This window comes from Lonchura striata, chromosome 6 (assembly GCF_046129695.1).
Source record: "Lonchura striata isolate bLonStr1 chromosome 6, bLonStr1.mat, whole genome shotgun sequence".
Taxonomy (NCBI): domain Eukaryota; kingdom Metazoa; phylum Chordata; class Aves; order Passeriformes; family Estrildidae; genus Lonchura; species Lonchura striata.
The window spans coordinates 46288490-46310737 of record NC_134608.1 but is presented as its reverse complement, the minus strand read 5'-3'; the positions used below and the strand labels follow the sequence as shown (position 1 = coordinate 46310737).

Sequence of the window (22248 nt, the reverse complement as noted above, 5' to 3'; positions counted from 1 at the left end):
GCATTTGTGTATCTTGGGCTATATAGCAAGAAGTCTGATTGCTGAAGCCAGGTTGCCATGGTGAAATAATTCTCAGCAATTAAAGCACAGTTCCATCCTGAAAAGCAACTCTGTGCAAGCTATGTTGTGAAATCCCGCACTTACAAGGCCATGAGGTTTCCAAATCAAATTTGCTTGGTTTGGAAATAAAAAGGTAGCTTTGCAGTCTTCCAGCTCTACAAAAGTCATCAGGGTTGGGACATAACAGTGGCTGTAGTGATTTATGTGCTCTGGTGGTGAACTCCTTCCCTACAAAGGTGCACCACAAGGTACTGGATGTGCTCATCTGGAGATAACAGGGCTGTATCAGAGTAGCCAGGAGGGGCAGTTGCTGCCAAAACCCGAATTTAATAATGACGTAAAAGTCAAAATAATTCGGTGTTCCAGTAGGAGATTAGAGGATAATAAATCACTGATTAAATTAATAGACATATCAGAAAAGACACAGGGAGTAGATTTGTTAATTGAGATGTTTTTTGTGGTGTTGCTACAGTACATTAAATTCTTCTTTCCATTTGAAGAGTTTAAAAACCTAAAAAGAGAGCTAAAACACTTTTTTTTGGTCAATTACATTGTTTTTCCTTGTTCTCTGCAGGTAGTATTTCTGACCTCCAGATTTTCAAATTGTCTGCTGAAAAAATACTCCTCTGACTATAAAAACAAACCTGACAGATCTATATTTGTCTTCCCCAGAGTGAAAAAGGTGTTAAAACCACCCAAAACTTGATTTCAAATCTTGGTGCAGATCACTTGTTCTCAAGGCTCTGGGGTGACCTTTCCACGGCAGCACATGTAACAACCAGGCTCACTGGCTCTGCCATGGTCAGCTTTCAGTGGAGAGCCAATTTTCTCCTTCCTCTGGGTGTTTTAATTAGAGAAATGGAAGGTATGCTGTAGATCTCTGCCTTGGACTGCAATGTTTTTTGTTTTAGGAAAGAAATATTTATCTCTGCTGCTTTCCAAAGGTCCTTGGAGAACCAGCTGAGATGTAAACATTGACATATGCAGATACCTGGTGCTGAAATGAATCCTGGTGCTGCTGTGTGGCTGCAGAATGGGATTATATTTAGCAGTGGGGGATGATGAGGAAGCATTTGTGTTGCTTGTATACTAATGGCATTTTTCCTCTAAGGGGAGGCAAGGATACAGGAGCATCCTTATCTTAGAATTGTGTATGGGCCTGATGGGTTTGGAATGTTTGCCTTGGGACTGAAGTGAGCTGTGTGTTAACAAGACAAAGCCCAGATCTGAGCTCCAGCCTGAGTTTTCAGCTGATGAATGGCTGGGCAGAGATGTTCTAAGGAATCAGCATGGGGTGGCCTCTCTTGTCCCCCACACCAGGGTCTGCTCTGAGTGCCATTCCAGGGGAGGAAGAATTGCAAGCATGAGAGAATATACTATGAGACTCCTTCTCAAGCAGGGATTTGAGGTTTGCCCTCTTTCTGCTCAGTTTTGGCTTCCTTTCAGGCAATTTGCCAACTGGAGAATTAAAAAACAAGAACAAAAGCCACCACTCCATGTCATTCCCAGGCTCGGGACTTGGGCACGACTAACTCAGTCCTCTGCTGTGTGGTTTGTTCTAAATATTGAGTAAATTATTTATTACAACACTTTGTCTATGACCTACTGAATCTCTGTTACCACAGACCTTACTTGGCTCCGTGAAGAGATGTTGAAAATAGGAAAGATTAGTCCTTTTTATTTTCTATTCCACTAATTACCAGAAATTTGGATTGTATTAAGTTGCTTAAGAAAAGAATCTTGCTGAGCCTTCGTGCTGGAAACCCCTGGTTGGGGTATGTGAGGGCTTTTTGCCACCAAGATAAAAGAGAATATTTCAAAATGAACAACAAGTGCATATTGCTTGGGTAATTTTGTTTCTTCTAGTGAATTGTTTCATTTAAATTATATCACTGGCTCCTAGAAAAAAGTAGTCTGTTTGTTTCCCATTGGACATGGCTTCCCTGGTGTCCCAGTTGTGTGATCTGGAGGGGAACCTGGAGAGGGCAAGGACTATGCAGTCAGGAAGGTGGAAACCTCTGTTCAGTGTGGGGGAGGAGTTCTGGCAGGTAGGCCCAGGGAAGAAATGGAACTCCAGTGCAGTCTGTTCTACCACAAGAATGCACTCTGTGCATTTTTATAGCATTAGCTGAGCTGTGGCGTGCCTGGCCTTGCCTCTGCAGCCATTCTTCCCAGAGCTGCATTGGAGACAAGGTGGGGAACCCTTCCCAGAGACATTGTGGGGGACCCTGGGCTCCAGCAGACTCTGGGAGTTGCAGCAGGGGAGTTAATGTGCCTCTGACGCACCACTGTGGGCAAACACTGAGCTTGTGCTGGGAGGTGACATACCAGGGAGGCAAGAAGAATCGTAGCTGTTGGGGATAGAAAAGACCCTTGAGGTCATTGAGTCTGCCATTAAATCATATCCACACATCATAAATACTTCCAGGGATGGTGACTCCACCAGTTCCCTGGGCAGCCTGCTCCAGTGCCTGATAACTATTTGGTGAAGAAATTTTTTCTTATACACAGTCTGTACCTTGAGGCCATTTCCTTTTATCCTGTCCATTGTTACATGGGAAAAGAGACCTTTTCTTGCTGCAACCTCCTTTCAGGTAGTTGTAGAGAGTGGTAAGGTAGCCTGAGGCTCCTTTTCTCTTGGTCACACAAGCCCAGCTCAGTCAGCTGTTCCTGTAAGACTTGTGCTCCAGCCCCTTCACCAGCAGGTGGTGGGGAGGCCTACCAAAGGGCACAGAAAGGCCTGATGTACCAGACATGGCATGGTGCAGGTGCCCCATGTTCTCCTTGCTTTTCCAGCAGCACCAGCTGGAGCTCAGTCTGGCCCTACAGAATGTTTTGGGCTTTCTGTTGAGAAGCAGCATTATGAAATGATGTTATGGCACTTGTCATCCTTAACATGCCTGCCATGCCTTGGCACCGACTGTTTACAGCAGAGCATCCGGAGGCCAAGCAAAGATTCCCTTTTAAGGCAAAGAGTCACTGTGAGAATCCCAAAGAAAAAGTTTCCCTGGCATGTAGGGTACATTCTTCTTTCCTCCTCCTCTTAAATAAACTATTAGTAACTTTTAAAAACAGAACAAAAAATGAGAAGCAGGGTCAGCAATGCTGCCAAAGACGCTTTATGCTGCACAGCCCCCTTAGACCTGGGCAGCAACCAAGCCCTGGAGCTGACCTGGGGCAGGAGAGGGGAGGAATGAAGCTGAGGTCAGAGGGGTCTGTCAGAGACCTGTGGCAAGAGGAGATTGGAATGGAAACTGCCTTAAAAAGCTTGGTCTCCTTCCCTTCTGCAGCCCTGGAGAAAAGCACTGTCCACAGCAATCTGTGAACAATTGCACTGAATGCTGCACTGAGATTTGGACTTGATTTGCAGTACCTTGCACAGCTTCCTTTCCCATGCTGATGTTCTTTTCTTTCCCCGTCCTGAACATGGATGTGTACATCCAGGATTTGTGTTCTGGGTGTTCTGTCATGTGGCATTTCCAGCTGAAGGCTAAGCAGCGATCTGGGTTAAAACAGGACATGGGATTACAGAAAGACCTCCAGAGGTGCTAGTCTTGTGCTGTTTTAAAGAAAGAGGGGAAATAACAAACATCGTCTCTAGCGTTGTTCTCAAAGGAAGGGCAGCTTGACTGATGTTTGAAGGAAGCTCTTATTCCCCTTTCTGTGCATGCTGTACAAGTAAACAAAGACACTGAATTACCAAGAAGGGATTTAAGGTCTGTAGCCCTTCTGAGTTTCCAGTTCTTGCTCTTAACTGAGGAGAAAAAGCAGTGGGCTGCTGGGTAGGAAACTGGACAGCCTTCAAGAGTTTGTTCCTGACCCGTAAGAACTGGCGTAACCTGCTTCTTCATTGTTCTTGTCACTTGGACTCGTAAATTTCAGCTCATAAAACTGCTTCCTTCCTGCTATGAATGGGTTCAGGACTCCCATGCTTACGCACAATGTTTGTAACCAGAAATTAACTGATCATTTCTTTCCAGTAAAGGGCCACATAAAAAGCCTATAAAGGTAAAAAGTATGTCTGTGAGCAGCTGACCTGGTTTACCTTACAGAGCTGTAGCCTTCTGTCCGTGGCTGAAATCAGTAGTGTTTCTCCTTTCTGCAAAGGGAGTACATTAGAGGGAGACACCTCAAATATTGGAATTTTTTTGCCTTTTACTCCCTCTTCTGTTCCACTCGCATCCCCTTTGACTCCCTAGCCAAAGAAGGGAAGAGGAGAGAAGCTAAAATGCAAACATCCAGTACACCTTTAATTTTTAATTCTGAACCCTTATTCACTGGAAGAGTAAAAACAATGCTCATAAAATTTAGCTTACTAAATTTAGCTTACTAAATTTAGTCTTACTGCCTCTATAATTTTGTCTTTTAAGAAGCTAACCCCCATTCTTAGAGTGACAAAAAAGTAGGTTTTGGTAGGAGTACTTCATTTTATAACACTTCATATAGGTGGTGCGTGTTTTGAAACACAACACTTCAAAAAGAAAAAAAAAATTAAAGGATAAAAAAATCAAAGGCCCAGATAGTTTGAGATACCAGCTAGTTCAGTGTGTAGAGGTGTACTTGGAATATGGTGTTGCTGTTACAGACAGTAATCCCTGTAAAAGTTTTAGTTGGGAGTGTACCATTTAAACCCCAAACCTTTCCAGACTGCGAATGATACAAATTGTAAAGTGCAAGCCAGGTTACTTGAAAACAACCGCCAAACCCTTGAGTTTTGTTTTTAATATAAATTAATTTCATAAATAATTAATTTACAAATAATTATTTACAAATAATTAATTTTGTAATACTTCTGTGGACATCTTTAGTTTTGATGTTCCTTAAAACCATTTATTTTCTTGTCATTTTTTGCGTGCATTGCTGTGGGGCTGTACTCTCACCAGCACTAACAGAATATGTCACAGCTGGATTGGCAACAGTTGAGACTTGCTCTCTTCTGAATTTGTGAGGATTGCTAGGATTATAGCAATTAACCTTGTGTAAGGAATAGGGTCATTTGTTAAAAAAAGCCTACAAAATCCTACCACGTTAATCAGAAAATAGGTGGCTTTCTCCTGTAAGGTTCATGGTCCATGGTGGTTTTCATCCTCAAAGACTTAAGATGGCTTGTGAGTTCTGAAGTTTGCAAACAGAGACATATTTGCCATGTGAGGCCTGTCAGACCTGTACTGTAAATTTTCCAATGGAAATTTGAGTGGTTGAGATTTGCTTGGAATCTGAAACTGGTGCATTATCCAGAGGCAGTGATAGAAGTTTTGCCTGCAGCTCTGGTCGTCACCACTATAGGCTTTTAAAATAACTTCTTTAACTTTCTGAAGTTACTCTTATTTCCATTTTAATATGCCAGACTAAAGTGAGAAAACCCACTGATAACATGTACTTCCAAAATTAAAAATAGACAGCCATTCATCCAAGGACAGTTAGTTGGGTGTGGAGGATGGAGAAGGGGGATCAAAGTATCATCAGTTGTCCTTGAAGAGATTTCAGTTTCAAATGCAAATGTAAGAAGCTGCACAGCTTGCTGGGGACAGCAATAAATTATTTTAGCTGTGCTGGTTTCCTCTGAAAAAAAAAAGGAATCTTGAACTGGTAGAGATCATCTAAAATAGCATGGTCAGTTTAGGAATGTTTGAAATTTAATAAATCATTAGTCTTCCCTCTATGTGATCAACCTCAGAATAAATCATGTGCATGGCCAGAGCCATGGACCCTGGTACAATTCTGAAGTGATGTGATGCACATCAGGTTATGAAGCACATCCACTTTGGGATGTGGAGACACTGAGTCTCTGGTCCTTCTTCAGATAAATCAGATTGCTTCATGTGTGCTTCTTTCCAAACAAACCACGTTGGTTTACACTGAAGCACATCTTTTAGCATTTGTACCATGACTCAGCTTTGAACCTTACAGTCAGAGTCTGCTCTGAAATGAGAATAACACTTCCTCAAAATGGTATTAAAACTAAACCTTGATGGTGCTTTGAAGATGTTCTGAAGTGCAGGCTTTTTTAAACCAAGAAACTACTGAGCATCTGATCAAGATGGTGGAGTGTCTTCTACCTCTCTCCAGTGAAATCCAGGCAAACTTGCAGCTGATGTGTTTTCTACCTGGACACAAGGCTGAGTATGGCAGCCCTGCTAGAAGCATTAGTGTTGTGCAGTCTTGGCCTGGCACCAGTTCTAAGACTTCAGGCAAGCCATCTCTCTTCTACCATTTCCCGTCACTTTTCCCTCTCTGAAATTTATTTTTGGGTGTGTCTTTGCCTGTGGCATCACGTTCAATTGAATGCCTAAAACCAGAAGCAGCTAGCCTGGGTATTGTCTGAGGAATTAATTTGTACTCTGGTTTGCCTGTCAGTAAAAACTGTGGAGTGCTGTTTCTTTGGGTTCCCTAAAGATGTTTCTTTACTTAATTAGTACTTAAGTACTGATAGACAGGACTTGTCTAAGCTGTGGGCAGACCACCAAACTGCTGCGTAACAGCTACTTCTGCAGCTGCTTGGGTGATACAGTTGATGTGGCATGGACATGTTAAGACAAATTTAGAAGAATTCTCTAATTTTTGAAGAAAGACTTGTAAACTTGAATCAGGACTTGAGGTGTCTACAGCTGTGTTTTGAAAATTCTGTTCTTAGATGGTCTTAGATGACACTTAGTTATGTTTTCCGGTAAACAGTATTTACAGGTGATGAATTTTGATGTTTCCTGAATAAAACAGTAAAATTACTGTTCTTGGCTTTTTTTTTTTCCTTTGTATTTGTGTACTTTAAACGTAAAATGAAAAATTAAGGAAGGCATCTTGGAAGAGAAGAGCACACAAAAAGGAGGTAACGGATGTTTCACTTCATACCCCTGGAGTTGAGTCCAGGTGGAGTTAACAGGTTTTTGAAACAGCAGTGAACTTGGGTGTAGCCGTGAGCAGAGGAAGGGAAGCTTATTCCTAAACTTTGCATTATTTGGTAATCCTGGTGATTGTGAATGAATGCGCTTTGGTTTATGTGGAATATGGAAGTATTCTTGGTTGATTCTTAATCATATCTAATTGTGTTTATAAAACGGGGTATTTTTTCATACTGCTGTATGCTTCAGCTTTTTAAGTTTAAAAAGAAAATGCTTCACACTATGGGCAGGTATTGATAGCTCCCAAACTAAAGTCACAGTTTTACAGCCTAGACTGAGCATGACTCAGTTAATTTATTGAGTAAGTCAATAGAACCTAAGTTCTGCCTAAATGGAGATGGATACATGGCCCAGTTCAAAATTATGTTTTTAAGGCTGAATATTTTTTTTTGTTAGTTTGTACTTGCAGTACTGGGGTCATGTAGCATCCCAGCTGCACTGCATGGAAATGTGCTGGTGTAAAACAATATCTGTGGTCTTGCTGTGGTCTCAGAAACTGCAAAAGGTTAACAAGATGTTTGTGCTGCACATGGCAATTTGACATTCAGGTTTCAGTGGTATGAATAAATCCTTTGATAGCAGTGATTCTGGGTATTTTGCAGGTTCTATGGTGATACCCAAGAGGTTTTTTTTTTTTAAACTGAGCCAAAGCTTTGGAAAGAAGGGGCAGAACATGGGATTCTTCAGGAAGCTTTTGTTTGAAGTGCTTCAGTTCCAGAACAAGGCAGTTGTGGAAAGACTTACACAATCTATTTAAAAGACTCCAGGTGGCTGCTTGTACTGAGCTAACTGAGAGTTGACATTTGTGTGAAAATGAGGGGCATGGGATTCTGCAAAAGGACAGTGTTGTTTGCAGTAGCAAACTTGGGAAATACATTTAGCGTTGAATTTTTGTTTATTCTCTTGAAATGAGGAAGGGATGCTGCAGTGAGGATGAGGTACACTCCACCCATTCCCATGTGATGGAAGGCTTGCCTCAGTCTCGTGTATCTTGCTTCCTTCTGTGGTTTCCCTCCACAGCCTGACTCTGACAGACTGTCTTTGACCTCTTTGTCTCTCTTCCCTCCTCCTCCTCCTTACAGAAGACCGCTCCTAGCTGATGTGGCACAGCTCTAACCTGGGGCCCTTGGTTTAATTATCATGAACTACAGCAAAGACAGAAACGATCCAAACTACTTCTCACTGATAACTTTTTTTCTCAGAGTGTGGTTAATGCAGTTTGTTAAACCAGTCTCAGAAGCTGAAAGTATTTTCTGCATGACTGTTACTAGAACTATAATTTAACTTAAAAAAAAAATCAATTTATCCTTGAATGCTAGAATCTTGGCCCCCTCCCTCCCCAGCCAAACTAAACCCAGAAACCACTAAATGTAGCAAATGCAAGGGTTTGAAGACAGAAATAGTCTGACAACCAGGAATTGTCCTCTAACCAAGTAACCCCTCTGAATTAAGAGCCTTGCACTAAGGAACAATAGATTCTCATGTCCTAAAACGTCCCCTTGTGGAGCAGCGATGAGAATTAGTCCTTTAGTTTGTTTTCATTCTGTATTTGTATTCTTTAAAAAGATGTTCTGTGTTGTATTATTTAAAAAGATGTCACAGGCATCCCCTCCTAAACCATGAAGCCCACCTTTCTCATTAACATAGGAAAGAAGGTCTGACCATCTGTTCCCTGCCAGCCACCTGCAGTGCTTTCTGCACATCTCTGTAAATACATCATGAGGCTGTAAGGGTGCTGCTGTCACCAAGTTTTCGTTGATTTTCCTTCATGGTGGCCTTTCTGACATCCCTCTAGTCTTGATTTACCGTTTAGAGACATGTGACAAGACTCAACACAAGTTTAAGACAGTGAACACAGGCAGTGCTGGTGACCAGAGTTAAAATGCTGCTTTCCTGCAGAAGGCACATCTCAGTCTCTCCCTGCTCCAGGAGGGATTATGTGGATGATGAATCTTTCTGAAGATAGATTTAATAAATAGATCAGTAAAGAGCCCATGAAGAGAGAAATCTCAGTGATCGTATTTCCTTTAGGAAGAGCACTGAGACTTCAGACACCATTCCAGGAAAGATGAGTATCACATCCTCAGTGCAAAAATGAAGCCTGCATGTATCTCAGGAACACAGCTGGAAGATTATTTAAGTGTGTTAAGAGCCAAAATGTGAGGTCTGTTTCCTTTGGATGAGATCTCAATGAGTTTTGACAGCAAACTTAATGCAGTCATCTGCAAAGGTGAGCTTGTCTTGGCTTTACAGATCCTCAAAAATCACTTTAACAAAGACAGCTTGACATTAAAAAAGAGCTGGCATCTCTTCCTTGTTTTTAAATGATAATGGACAGCAAGTATTGTCCTATAATTGTGCCTTACCATTAAATAGATCTGCCATCTCTGCTTAGATGGATTTTTTAACAGCAGGAACACATACGGATTTTTGACCACAAAGCTTAAAAGGCCAAAGTGCTTGATCCATTGTCCTTCCTCTGAAGTCCTACTGAATCCCTAGTCCAGGGTTGGGTTGAGAGTCTATTTAAAAATAAGTGAGAGGAACACTCTAGTGATTATGACAAATACCTTACAGATAGGAGGTGAAAAGTCACAAGATGCCATGGAGATAAATGTCTTTTATGGAATGTGGTTTCTGTGCTTTTATAAATCCAAATGGAAGGTTATTTCATAAATGCATTCGATTTCCAAGGATTTTCAGAAAAACATGAACTCAGATCTTTCTTTCCTAGGTATCCCTAGAATTGAGAAAACAGGTATTTTTGTGGTTATCACTGCTTTTAGCTGGAGTCACAGATGTTCACTTAAGAAGGCTTCTGATAGGGCTGGAGAGCAAGGAATGCTGTAGGCTTTGAACAAGCAGCACCAGCTTTTCCAGCTATCTTTTGCAGCAGCCAGATTTGCTATTCTCAGACTCCTGTTCCAGGTGACCAGGAGCTGTGTGATGCAGCAGGCTGTTTGCCTTCACATGGACTCCTTCAGGCACAGAGCTTGTCACCACTGTTCACGGACCTGAGGAGAGACCAGTGCTCTCCCAGGAGTTTGCAGTCTCACCTGGCCAAAGGGCAGGGGAAGTGAAGCAGCAAAATGAAGTTGCTGGGGAAGAGAATGCAGGAGGAGCAGGCTAAAGGCAAATAAAGGAGTTTGGATGAAACAACTGCTTTCAGATTTCTGTAGCTGTTCAACAGTAGAACTAACCTCACTTCTCTCTTTTTTAATCTTTTGCAGGAAGTCCAAGGGAAAGCCAAATGGTAAGAAGCCAGCACCAGAAGAGAAGAAACTTTACCTAGAGCCAGAATACACAAAATCCAGAATTACTGACTTCGAATTTAAGGAACTAGTGATGTTACCACGGGAAATAGACCTCAATGAGTGGCTTGCCAGCAACAGTGAGTATTATGTTCATACAACTCTGAGCTTGCTGTCTATCCTCAAGAGGCCATTCATTTACTCTTTTTGCTGTTTTCAGTGCTTAGAGAAACACTCAGTGACTATTTATGCTTACTGTGTAATGCATGTCATTATACCTTGAGTGGTAATTAAGCTGTCTCACGCACAGCCCAGCTGTGCTCAGCAGCATGAAAGCCTTGATGCATTTCCTCCTTCCAGCTCCCTCCCTGTGGCACTGAGGGCACTGCAGTTTTGGATGCTCTTTGTAGAACCGTCAAGATCCCCATTGACTGCTTGCTAAACTGGCTGGTTCTGCATGTTTCTGACTCCAGCTACTGATCTTCCAGAAGCATTGTAAAAATTGATTTTCTAAAGACTTTTATATAAAGCAACTTATGCCTGAAGCCAGAACTTGTGACGTATTTTGGTCAGTATTTTGGAGTCCTCCCTACTCCTTCCAAATTTTGGTGGAATTACTGTGGATTTCAAGAGTAGACAGGTTGAAATTCAGAGATGTGACCAGCTACTGTGACTGAATGCTGTACCTGTGCACTTCAGCCCTGATTTGCTGTACTTTCCTGGGCTACTCCTGCCTGTCCTCACCTGCATCTATGGCCCACTCTTCTTTATGTTTTCGACAGTGTGTGGTAGTAGCAAGAAACTACTTTAAACTGCACACTAGGAACGTTTATAGAGACTCATGAAGAAAAAGTGAGGTGCACCATGAGAAGTATTAAGAAGTTCAGTTATCTTAGGAGATTTTTAGAAAGTAGAAGTGTGTTAGGTTTCATGCTGGTTGTTTTTACAAAGAGACATGTTTTGAAAACTAAGTGCTATTTTCTAGCCACTGTAGATTTTAAGTCTGTAGATTTTAAGTCTGACTTCAAAAGAATGTAGCAAATTGTTTGCCTTCAGCTTATAGGAGAGTATTCTACTGTAAAGGTGAGGTTGATGATGGAGACACTTTCCAGTCTTGCTGCTTTGTGAGTAATAAGAGCTAATGCATCATGGTGCTTTCATCTTAAATCAAAACAAGAGCTTTCATTCTGTGTACCTCTTTGTTTTGTAGTTCATCATTAGGCTCATTTAGCTAAATCATGTTTAAATTTGTATGCAAGCTCAGGACTGAGGTTGTTTCACTTGCTGTATTTAAATAATTGTCTGGAGGATAACCAGTATTTTAAAGTATTTTACTTCTGAATTTCTTTCCTTTGTTTATTTTTCAGCAACAACTTTCTTTCATCACATCAACTTACAGTATAGTACAATCTCAGAATTCTGTACAGGAGAGTCATGTCAGACCATGGCAGTGTGCAATACGTAAGTCAGTATTTTCATTTATTATACATGCAAGGTTTTCATATCTTCAGAGTCTCCTGGGGGAGGATATTGGTATTGGATGGCACTGGGAAAGTGTTTACAGCAGGTCTCTACTTGCTGAGAATGTGTCAGCTGTGCATCCTATTCTCTCCCTTCAGCAGGGAAATGTGGTGGAAATCTGTTTTTGTGGAGGACTTGAAGGATGAGAATCTCTTGAGTGCTCTAAGCTGGTTTTATAAGATCAGACCAGAGAGGCAAATGACCATGTGTGTGCTTGGGGGAAAGGGAAAGGAGGGTGTGAAGGAAACTTCCTTGTCTGACCATTCAGGAGCCACTATGGAAGTCAGTCTTGAGCTGAGACCAAGGCCCCTTCACAGCTGCACACCCCACACTCACTCAGACCAGCTTGTTTTTACTGGCTTCACCCAAGTTTTACATAGCAGAGTCTTGGATATGCAGATCCTTGAAATTAACTTGGTACAGTAATTAAATAACCTTATAACAGCTCAATCCAGTGCCTCCATCTGGAGGGGCCCAAAGCAAAGGAAACTCTGGGCTTCTATAGTCTCACAGTCAAAAAAGCCTGAGTGAGACTTGGGGTTGTCAGCTCCTGCTGTGTCTCTGAGTGTCACCTGGCTGAGCCACAGGTCCCCATGTCCTTTGTTGTGCCGCTGCCACGCAGAGCTCAGCCCTGAGCCTGCAGTGCAGCTGCTGATGGAAGTACCTGCACAGAGTGTGCTCCTCGGCAAGGGCAGGGCAGGACTGTCCGTGCTGGTTACAGTGCTGGGGCTCCAGGGAAGGCAGGGCAGGAGAGGTGAGTTGTGAAAACATCAGAGGGTGCTTCTGAGAGCCAGAATGCTGACACAGCTCCAGGCTGCTCCTAGATAACCTCTAGCTTGACGTGAGCCACAGGCTCTCTGCCTGAGCCCCTGGGCACAGAGGACACAAGTGGCAGCTTTGCAAGAGTAAGGAAAACTTATTGGTTTGGCGTTTTTCTGCCTCTAGAGCTTAGTAGACTTTAACATTGACTAGCAGTTAGTTCTGGAAGAAAACTTTGTAGTATTACTGGACAGTGTGAATATCAGAAAAAGTTAAAATAAATTCTGCTCCTGATGAGTACAGTCCAACATGATGGAATATGAGATCCAGTCAAGTATGAATATGCCTGTTGTGTTTTGGGGTTTTTCCCTCCAACATGTGTTGATAGCCCTTTCCTTCCCTCCTCTTGTATTTCCTGGGATTAATTTACTTGAGATGGATTTTAAAAGAGCCGACTGGGCAGTAACATCATAGTAGATCAAACAACATCTCAGAGAATGTATGCAACAGAACCTCTGTATTGTATTTCTGACAGTCTTTACATAACTCTTAGAAGGAAAGCCTTGCTTAATGCACTGGTCTATCTTGTACACTTGAAATTAATATCAGGGGCTTTCTTTGAGAACACTTAAAAGTATGCAAATTGTATTTTTGCATGTAGAAGGTGGAATGATAACTTGTCAGAGAGTTAAAGGCCATGCTAGAGACTTTGAAACCAAGCTGGAAGAGAGAGTAATAAATCTCTGCTGGACCCAGATTTTATCAAAAGGAGACAGCATGTCTCTAAATAAGAAATGGTGAGCAGTAAGATGAGTATTTTGTTGATTCTTGTTCCCAAGCATACTCATGTTTAAATTCCTGATGTAGCACTGGCAGTCCCAAGCACGGAGTTTAACTGTTTATCCACTTGGCTGGTGGGAAATAGTGGCTAAGAGGAGGTGGTGATTGGGAGCCTGCATTAGTATTGCTCTAGTGAGAGTTTAACATGAGTTCTCTGTAAGCACCTTGTGCTGCAGAATAAAGAGAGGAAGTGTCTGTAGGCAACTGCAGCTGTAGCCTGTATTTTTAGTTGTAGGGGCTGATAGCAGAATGTTCCTATCCTTTGTTTTGGAAAACTGAAAAAATGCACTATTTGGGAATAACAGGAAGCATATCTACACTTGGGTGAAGCACTTGAAATGGCTTGTGTGTAGCTAAATCATAACAACCTCAGTACCTTCCTGTACTTGGGGCAGGTGGCTGATTCAAACTGGAGGCTGCTTGCTTCTAGCAAGTGTGTGGGTCTGTGGAAAAGCCACCAAGGTAAGATCAAGTGCCTGCACACCTCAGCACAGTTCAGCTTTGTGGGCCCTTATTTCATAATTGTGTTCTCCAAATCCTGTTCTTTTTGTTCTGCCTTTCCTAGCTCTGGTAAGCTGAGGATGTGCTGGTTGTGTTGGAAAGCACGAGTTGCTGAGGCTTATTGTGCCTTGGACCTGTATAAAGAGAGACACCTGAACACTGGTGTCAGTTCTGATTAACCTGATGGATGCTGCAGGCTTGGCCTTCTGTGGCCATGATCAGTTTGTTGCTGTCCTTTGGAGTGCAATAGCATCTGGCTGTTTAAGATTGCCATAGAATTACAGTACCTTGGAATTCAGGTGCAGTTTGCCATTGTTTCCCATGCTGATTTCTTGGGTAGTTCCATATGAAAGTCTGCATTATGTTCCACTTTTATATTCTCCCTGTCGAGTTCTTTATGATATATTTTGGATCACACCATTCTGGTCATGCTTAAGAAAGGCTTTTTTATTTATGCTTGAGATGTTCAAGTAACTACTGAGAAGTGGTTGCTCATCAAGTTACTTGACATTCAAATTGCACTGCAAGTACCCAGTCCTAAATTTAAAGTATTTGCTGGCACAATAAGCACTTGTTGAAGTTAAATATTTGAGGTAAGGTTTTAACATCTGAGAGGAGCTGCAGCCAACTGACAAACTGCAGACAGATGCAGCTTTCAGCCCTCTGTCAGATACATGAGATAGCACAGCCATCTGCACACAGCAAGGAGGAGAATTTCTGCTTACGGTCACTAGGAGACATCTGACCAAAACTTAGTCTCAGTGCAGAACAGATGGAAGCATTTGCTGGCAAGGTGGGATAATGCCAAGAGAAATACCACAGTGGCTAGTTATCCTCAAACTTTAATGAGGGTGAATGAATATAACTTTGGGAATTACCTAATTTTGTTCATTAATATGTTTGTCACTTGTTGCAAAGCAGGTACTATATTTTAACACAGTATTTACTATTAAAATTTAGTACACTTTATAGCTTATTATTACAAAAACCAGCTTTTAAAGCACCCTGAGCTATAAACTGACATTTCTAGCTGACATTTGGGTAAAACTCCTCACAGTACTGCAGTGAGTGTAATAAATAAGAGTCTATGTAAGTGCTGTACGTAAAAGGATAAGTCTACAAAACTGTGGCAGAAATGAAGGATGGATTCAAACTTTCAGGAAGGCCACCTTTCAAAATGTTTTGGTCCAGTGAAATCCCTTAATTGGTAACTCTTATCACTCTTTTTTTTCTAATCTCAGTCTCCTTTCTCATGTTTATCTTGCCCTTAGTGTCTCTGCATAGGGAGGGGATTTCCTCCTAGAGTGCTTAATTAAAACTTAAAAGTTTTACATTTTATTACAGTTAAGTTCCCCCTGCTGTATGTAATTTTACATGATGCCTCCTTTTCTTCTCTGCCATCCAAATACTGCTTAGCCCCTGTGAAACCATCAAAGCTGTTCCAGCTGCTCACAAGCACTGTACTCTTCCTGCCTCTTGCTTTCTATCCTGCTTTCTTAATGTTGCCTGTTTTTTGGTATTTCTACCAGGACTGTCTCTCCTTGCTTTCCAGGCAAAATAATTTCCACAGTATATGCTTTTCCATCCTTCCAAAAGCCTTTCTTGTATTTTGGTGTAAGTTGTGTTCTGCCTTGGATTCTGTGTCATCAACACCAGCTCAGAATGTTGTAGAGGAAAAGGGATAAAGTACATACATATATTAAGATGCAGTATTGTGATTTCACATGTGTTATGCTTCATTATTTGCATCGCAGGTTCTTCTCTGGTAAACCCATAATCATTTCTCCCTGGGATTTAGAACAGAGTTGCAGATTCCTCTCCATACTGGGGAGATTTAAATCTGCAATTTTTGAAAAGTGCCCTTAAGTCTCATCCTCTTGTGTTTCTGCTTCCCGTCCATTCCCTAATATGGGACTGTGCTGTCCCAGTGCCAGTGGTGGAATGCAATTAGGCTTCTGTGCCCAAGTGAGCCCTTCCATGGCCCCAGACTGCTCCTATCCTGTTCATGGAGATAACTCCAGCGTGGGTGGAAGCCGTGTACCAGGTGCAAGATGTTCATGGCACGTCAGGGGCCCACTCCTCTTCCCCTGAGAGCTGTGAAATCTGTTCAACAGCACCTGAAACATGAGGAAAACACACGACTAATGAACAGGACAATCCTTGTAGTTATCCCCTTACTATTAATGATTCTTCTGTTTAATTCCAATTTTGCGTAATTAATTTCCTAATTTTCAAGGAAAGCCAGAAAGGCTAGGCAGTGGGATGCTAAATCAGATTTATTCACTTACATGGGAATGTAAGTGAACTTGAGCAGTTGCCAATTGTTTCTTCTGACTAAAATCCTATTATCAACACTCAGTTTTGCACCTATGGGAAACTAAACTGCTTTCTGTCTTGAAGTTGAGGGTTCCTCAGCATGAGAAAACTGCTGGGGTATTACAGTGCAGCCAGGTATTGTCTTAAGACCCAAAATAGTGAACCCAAAATAAGGCTGAATTGCCTGGGTCTGTCTCTCACTGCAGGAGTAGACAAACAAGGTTGTGTTTGGTGCACTCCATTGTGTAATTCCTTAGAGCTGGATTGTACAAAGGAAGTGAGCAGTGGTGAAGAGCACATTCTGTGCCTGAGGGCCCAAGTGCTGGGTTTGATGCCTGACATAGCTCTAAAAAGAACTTTTGACTCCTGCTGTTTTCACCCTCTTACCTTTTTATGCAATTTTGAAGTCAATCCTTGTCTCTCTAGTAAAGGACAGAGTGACCAAATAGTGAAAAGAAGCTGAAAGAAAAATTCTAAAACCTTAATATTTGCAGAACTACTTGTAGTTGTGTTTCCTTTCCCAACTTGAGCTCCTCTACTTATTTCTGCAGCTTCCTCTGGTTTTCATATGGCTTGGGGCATGAACAAGGAATTGGGGAAGACCAGTACAATGGATTTCTTATCAGTACTATAATGATATAGGACTGTGCCTTGAGCTTAGACTTTTTGAAGGAAGTTCATAAACTGGAACTTAAGGCTTGTCTAATGTGACATACTAATAAAAACTTTAAATGTGTTTCCCTGAATTCTTTATCTGTAAAATGTTTTTCACTGTGTGCCTAATCTAGTGGGTAGTTGTTCTTGGTAGCAGTTAAGAGATGCTTTAATTAGCCATGACTTTTTTTTTAAAAAAGGAACAAATATTTAGTTGTTTTGTAGCCTTCAGATTGTCTGTCAGCTGAGGGATGGTTGCAGTTAATCATGATTATTATGGTTAACTGATGGAATTATGGCTGTTTTTGAAGTATCTTCTGTTAAGATCCAACTGGAATATTCACTGTGGCAGAACCACATGTAAATTCAGGTGTTTGCACGAGTCTGTAACACAAGGAGCAGAGTTCAAACACACACTAGTATGGATGTGCAGAAGGGGCCTGAAACTTCCCTAGGGTTGCATTTTGAAGAGGATTGGGAACACCTGAAAACTCTGCCAGTGCTGGAGAGCCTCAGGCTGGAAAAGGTGGTGTTCTGGGGCCACCGTCTGACTGTCTCACAGTATTGCACTGCAGAACTAATTGTGCTCTCTGATGCTCAGCATCACAAGTTTATCAGTTCATCACTGTGCAATGTTGCTGCCCCTTAAATATAGTTCAGAATTCTACAGACTGTATGTAAATCTGTCATGGATAGGGAATTGTCACTCCCTCAGCAGAACTCCTCCCCTTGCAGTCTTGTCAGCAAGGCTTTCTGAGCTTGGTGCTGCCACCTGCACTCCGGCCTAGACTGATAGAGAGCGACAAAATCAGCCAACACAAGTTCAAGTTCTTTGATGGAGAAAGAAGTGACTCTCTTCTGTCACAGCTGTTCTTTTATATTCCTTGGACACAGCCCCTCAGAGAGTAGCTGAGGAGCAGAGTGTGATGTGGTGACACTGTCCCTTCTCTCCACAGACAGTACTACTGGTATGATGAGCGGGGAAAGAAGATCAAGTGCACTGCTCCTCAGTACGTTGACTTCGTCATGAGCTCGGTGCAGAAACTAGTGACAGATGAGGATGTCTTTCCAACAAAATACGGTATGGCCGCTTTCTCACTTTTTTTAATGGGTTTTAGTTTGATTTTTTAATATACAGTTTTCTTTCTTTGCATGTTTCTTTTGTAGTTTTGGCTGTTTGGGGTTTTTTTAAATGAAGATTGTAATTTTGGTTGATTCTTGCAGTAAAAGAAGACTTACCCTCTTGGTGTGTGAACTAGGGTGAAAGTCTGGCAAAGCTGACCCCTTGGCCTATAGCTCATCATCAGTACCCCTTTTTCTTCAGGCATTTTGATATGATCTAGTCTGGATTTATAGAGGATAAAATTCTGAAAACAGTCAGCATTTGTGTGTTCAATACTGTCTGCTGATAGCAAACCTCAACCTTTGTGTGGCTTTACTATTTCCATTAGAGCCTCAATGCATTAAGAAATGTGGGTAATAAATTGGATTGTAATGTGGCTTGCTTTCTTTGTCCAAGGCTCGGCATTGTCTCTCAGAGCATTTGCAGCCTCCTTTCCCATACAAAGATTAAATAAGAATGTGATTTTTAGAGCTGAAGAGCAATACCAAAGTAATTTTAACTCAAATTTGTATCCTAACAAGATTGCTATGTGCAAATGCCTTTGGTTAAGGGGAAGAAAATAGAAACTTGAAGCTATTGTGGGTGGGCTTAATCAGAATAAAAGCAGCTGGCTTCATGAGCCACTTCAACAGGTAATTGGGAAACTAGGACATTACAATATAGGACATTACAGTACAGAAAACATTAGGCTAGCAGCCTTTGCTTACAGGCAGTATGATCTGGAAGGAGGTAGTTTCTCCCCTTTGAAAGAAGTTCAGCGTTTTCAAGGGAACACATTATACAAAGTTATGTACAAACTGCCACCAAGGCCCATGTACCTTGGCTTCCCTTTTAGGATCTCTGAACTGGTGTTCCAGGGGAAAACCCACTCCCGGGCAAACTAGATAAGGACACAGAAGAACCTCTTGTTTTTACAGCCAGTAACAAAAAAGGTAGTGGCTTTAGAGAAGAACTACATTTGCTGCCTGATTTTTGAACCCTTAATGTTTAAAATTTAACTTCAAATGAAAATGCATAATATCTCCGTAGCCTGGTCCCCTAAATTCCTGTCAAAGGAGGGTGATTTGACAGAGGACCCTCAGGCTGTTTGCTATGTAAGTTGGGCTGGTTGCTCTTACCCAGGTGCTGCTGTGGGGCTGACAGTGAGCAGCTGGTGCTATCATGGTGTTTCTCCATCTTCCTTTCAGGCAAGGAATTCCCAAACTCATTTGAGTCCCTAGTGAAGAAGATCTGCAAGTACCTGTTCCATGTGCTGGCCCATATCTACTCCTCACACTTTAAGGAGACTTTGGCACTGGAGCTGCACGGACATTTAAACACACTCTACACACACTTTATCCTATTCATCAGGGAGTTCAACCTCGTGGACCCTAAAGAGACCACCATCATGGATGACCTCACGGAGGTCCTCTGCAGCAGCAGCGGGAGCAGCAGTAACGGGAGCGGCAACGGGAGCAGCAACAGCGCAGGAGCACAGAACCACGTGAAAGAGAGATGAGCCCTCCTCCTGGACCCAAACTAACATTATAAACAATATAATCTATTGTGTGTATGTGTATGTATATGTTCAGATATACATACCAGCATATACAGTGATGAAAGCTGACCGCAGAGATGCTGCCACACAGGACGCGCAGTCGTACGGGGCTGTACGGAGCTTTGGGTTCATGCGCCAGCTGGCGAGAAGTTGCACCAATTTTATTTTATTTTCTGTCCACTTCTCCTTTTACCTATTCAGATGGATGATGAGTGCTGTTTTTAGAGAAGAGCCAAGCTTGACAGTAGGGCCACTCTTGGTTTTTTGTTTGTTTGTTTTTTTTCTCCTTTTGTTTGGTTGGTTGGTTTTCTAGTTTTCTTTCTTTGGTCTTGAGTGCAAGCCCTTTGGTCTTTCTAGGATGGTGGTCCTGCCATTTAAAAAGTATCTATTATATTATAAGAAGTAACTTTTACTTTGAAGTGGCTTAAAATGCAGGTTTGTTTGGGGTTTTCTTTTGGGGGGGGTGGGGGTGGTTTTTTGGTTTGGTTTTACATAGACTACCCCTTACCCTGCCAAAAGCTCCCCACTGAGCGCATCTTGCCCTTTGTTAGCTTGGAATGGGAAGAAACTCCTGGCTTGACTAGAGTAGCAACTAGGGGCTTGCTACATGTTGAAAGTGGGCAAGATTGTCCAGTTGTCCCATCTACTCGGTCACAAGGTGTGAACGTGCAAGAGGATCCACAAACCTTTCTGCTTATTGCTCCTACAACATATATACTCTTTTCTCTGCTCCCCTGCCTCTTCTTTTCCCAGGCACACCTGCACAGGTAACAGGAGTAGGATCACTGCAGTCCAAAACCTTGTGCAAGAGTCACCACCATTTGCTTTCCCTTGAACAGAGGCCCAGGGAAGGGGGGAGAAGGGTATACTGAGTCAGTCACCGCCTGTGCTAGAAAGATGGCTGTTGGCATAAAATTATATTGTTGGCTTATTTTAGTTCATCTGTTCTATAATAATAAAAACAAATCTATCAGCCACAAGCTTTGTTTTCATGTGTGCAGCGTCAGAAGTCACCAGACCCCACCCCTAGAGCCTCCCTTCCACCACTGAATGAATGCTGCTGGCCCTGCTGGCAGCCAGCTTTATAAATAATGGGCTGTTTTCCACCCTGTGATCTTACATTTATAATGAATTCCTTGCTTTTCCCACTAGCCCAAGGAACAGCCCCCCCAAGGAAATATGAAGATAAGCACTGCTTGGAGTGGGGCAGGTTTCCTGTTTGTGCACTCATCCATTCTGTAAATGCAGTGGGTTTCTGGCTAACTTGAAGCAAATCCTGTACCACAGCATCTCTGTATACAGTGTTATATCAGTACTGTATCTGGACAGTGATAGTCCTTTCTTTCCTTCAAGTTTCCATTGAATTCTTGCAGTCATTGTTTCCAGTTGGGGAAATGCCAGATTTTGCTTGCATTTGTTCTTCTGTCAAAGCTGTGACAATTGTTTGCTTGGTTTTGGTCATTACCTGAGGCCTATGAATGATTAATAACTGACCTGACATAAATCTGAGAAGGTTTCCAGAATGAAGTCTGTATGTGTAGTAAAAGGCAGTGGAGAAAAGGAAGGTAGAACAAGTGTAAAGAAAAAAGCAAAGGAAAAGCACAACCAAGGGGTGAAATTAAAAAAAAAAAAAAAAAAAACCAAAAAAAACCCCCAAAACCATAAACCAAAAAACAAAGCATGTACAAGAAAAGACAAAAAGAAAAAGCACAAGCAAGCAGAAAGCTTGTGAAGCAGAGTGCAATAGCAACCATAGATAATGACAAATGTGCAAGTGAGAAAAAGACTAAATCATAGAAGTGCCATAAGAGCAAAAAGGCATGAGCACAGGAGAAGGGAAGAGTAGGAGTGACGGCTGGGTGGAGAGATGAAAACAACCTTAGAACTTGTGATGCCACTTATCCTGGATTGTGGATACCTCTCACTGACCTGCTCAGGTGAGTTGCTGTTAATATAGAGGTCAAGAGCACTCCTTCCCCACCATGTCCTGCTGCTGCAGTCTCCATGTCCAGACAAATATTCCCATTCAGGCCCTATGCTGGTATGAGCCTTTCCATGACAATTCCCTGCACTAAAGTCTGGAGAGAAAAGCAGAAGGAGCAATGCCATTGGTAAGGCCCCTCTGCTGCTTGCCCTGACAACACAAAAAGCTCTCAGCTCAAGAAACTGAGAGCAAGAAACAACCACTCAGACCAAGTGACTTAATATAATTCACAATCTTCTGTAAATACACACTTGCAGTTGTGTTCACTAAAAGACCATTTACAGCTGAAGCATTTGAGAAAGGTTTGACTTGAACAAGAGGCAGTTCAACCCTGGAAAGACTGACCTGGAGTTTCCAGTCACAGCACAGTGATACCCGTGTCGAACAAAAGGGGGGCAGTGCCTTAGCTTCCCATTGGAGAACTGGCAGAACCTCGTAGCAAGTCTGGGAAGGCACGTGTTGGCTCCAAGCAGCAAACAATTGAGCTGCCAGGAGAGCAGTGCAGTCCCACGGTACCTCTGGAGGAGCCTGCTGTTGTTCATGGCAGCTGTCCCAGCCCCGCTCTGCAGGCATTTGCTGCTCCTGAAAGCACGGGCACTTCATCTGACGGGTAATCGCTTTATATTTTACAAGCACTTAACAAGAACACAAATAATGAATCCTATTTTAGTGTGGCCTATCTTGTTGGGTTAGCAGTGGGAATAAGGAAAACACTGGAAAGGCACCAACACCAATGTTCTTCTTGTCAGGACTAAATGTTACTGTAAAGCTCAGCCTGAAGGCATCCGAGGGTGTTCCAGTGG

The 22248-nt window shown here is 42.3% G+C and overlaps 1 protein-coding gene across 3 annotated transcripts in view; it reads left to right on the top strand.

Moving 5' to 3' along the window:
• MOB2 (MOB kinase activator 2) overlaps positions 1 to 20441 on the top strand; it is a 109683-nt gene extending 89242 nt beyond the window's left edge. For all 3 annotated transcript variants that reach the window (XM_021526718.3, XM_077784251.1, XM_021526717.2), the window contains 4 exons: positions 10190 to 10350; positions 11578 to 11671; positions 17758 to 17882; positions 19112 to 20441. In XM_021526718.3, coding sequence (XP_021382393.1) covers positions 10190 to 10350; positions 11578 to 11671; positions 17758 to 17882; positions 19112 to 19422 — 691 coding nt within the window. In that variant the 3' untranslated portion in view covers positions 19423 to 20441. The remainder of the gene's footprint in view (positions 1 to 10189; positions 10351 to 11577; positions 11672 to 17757; positions 17883 to 19111) is intronic.
• The last annotated feature ends 1807 nt before the right edge of the window (positions 20442 to 22248 follow it).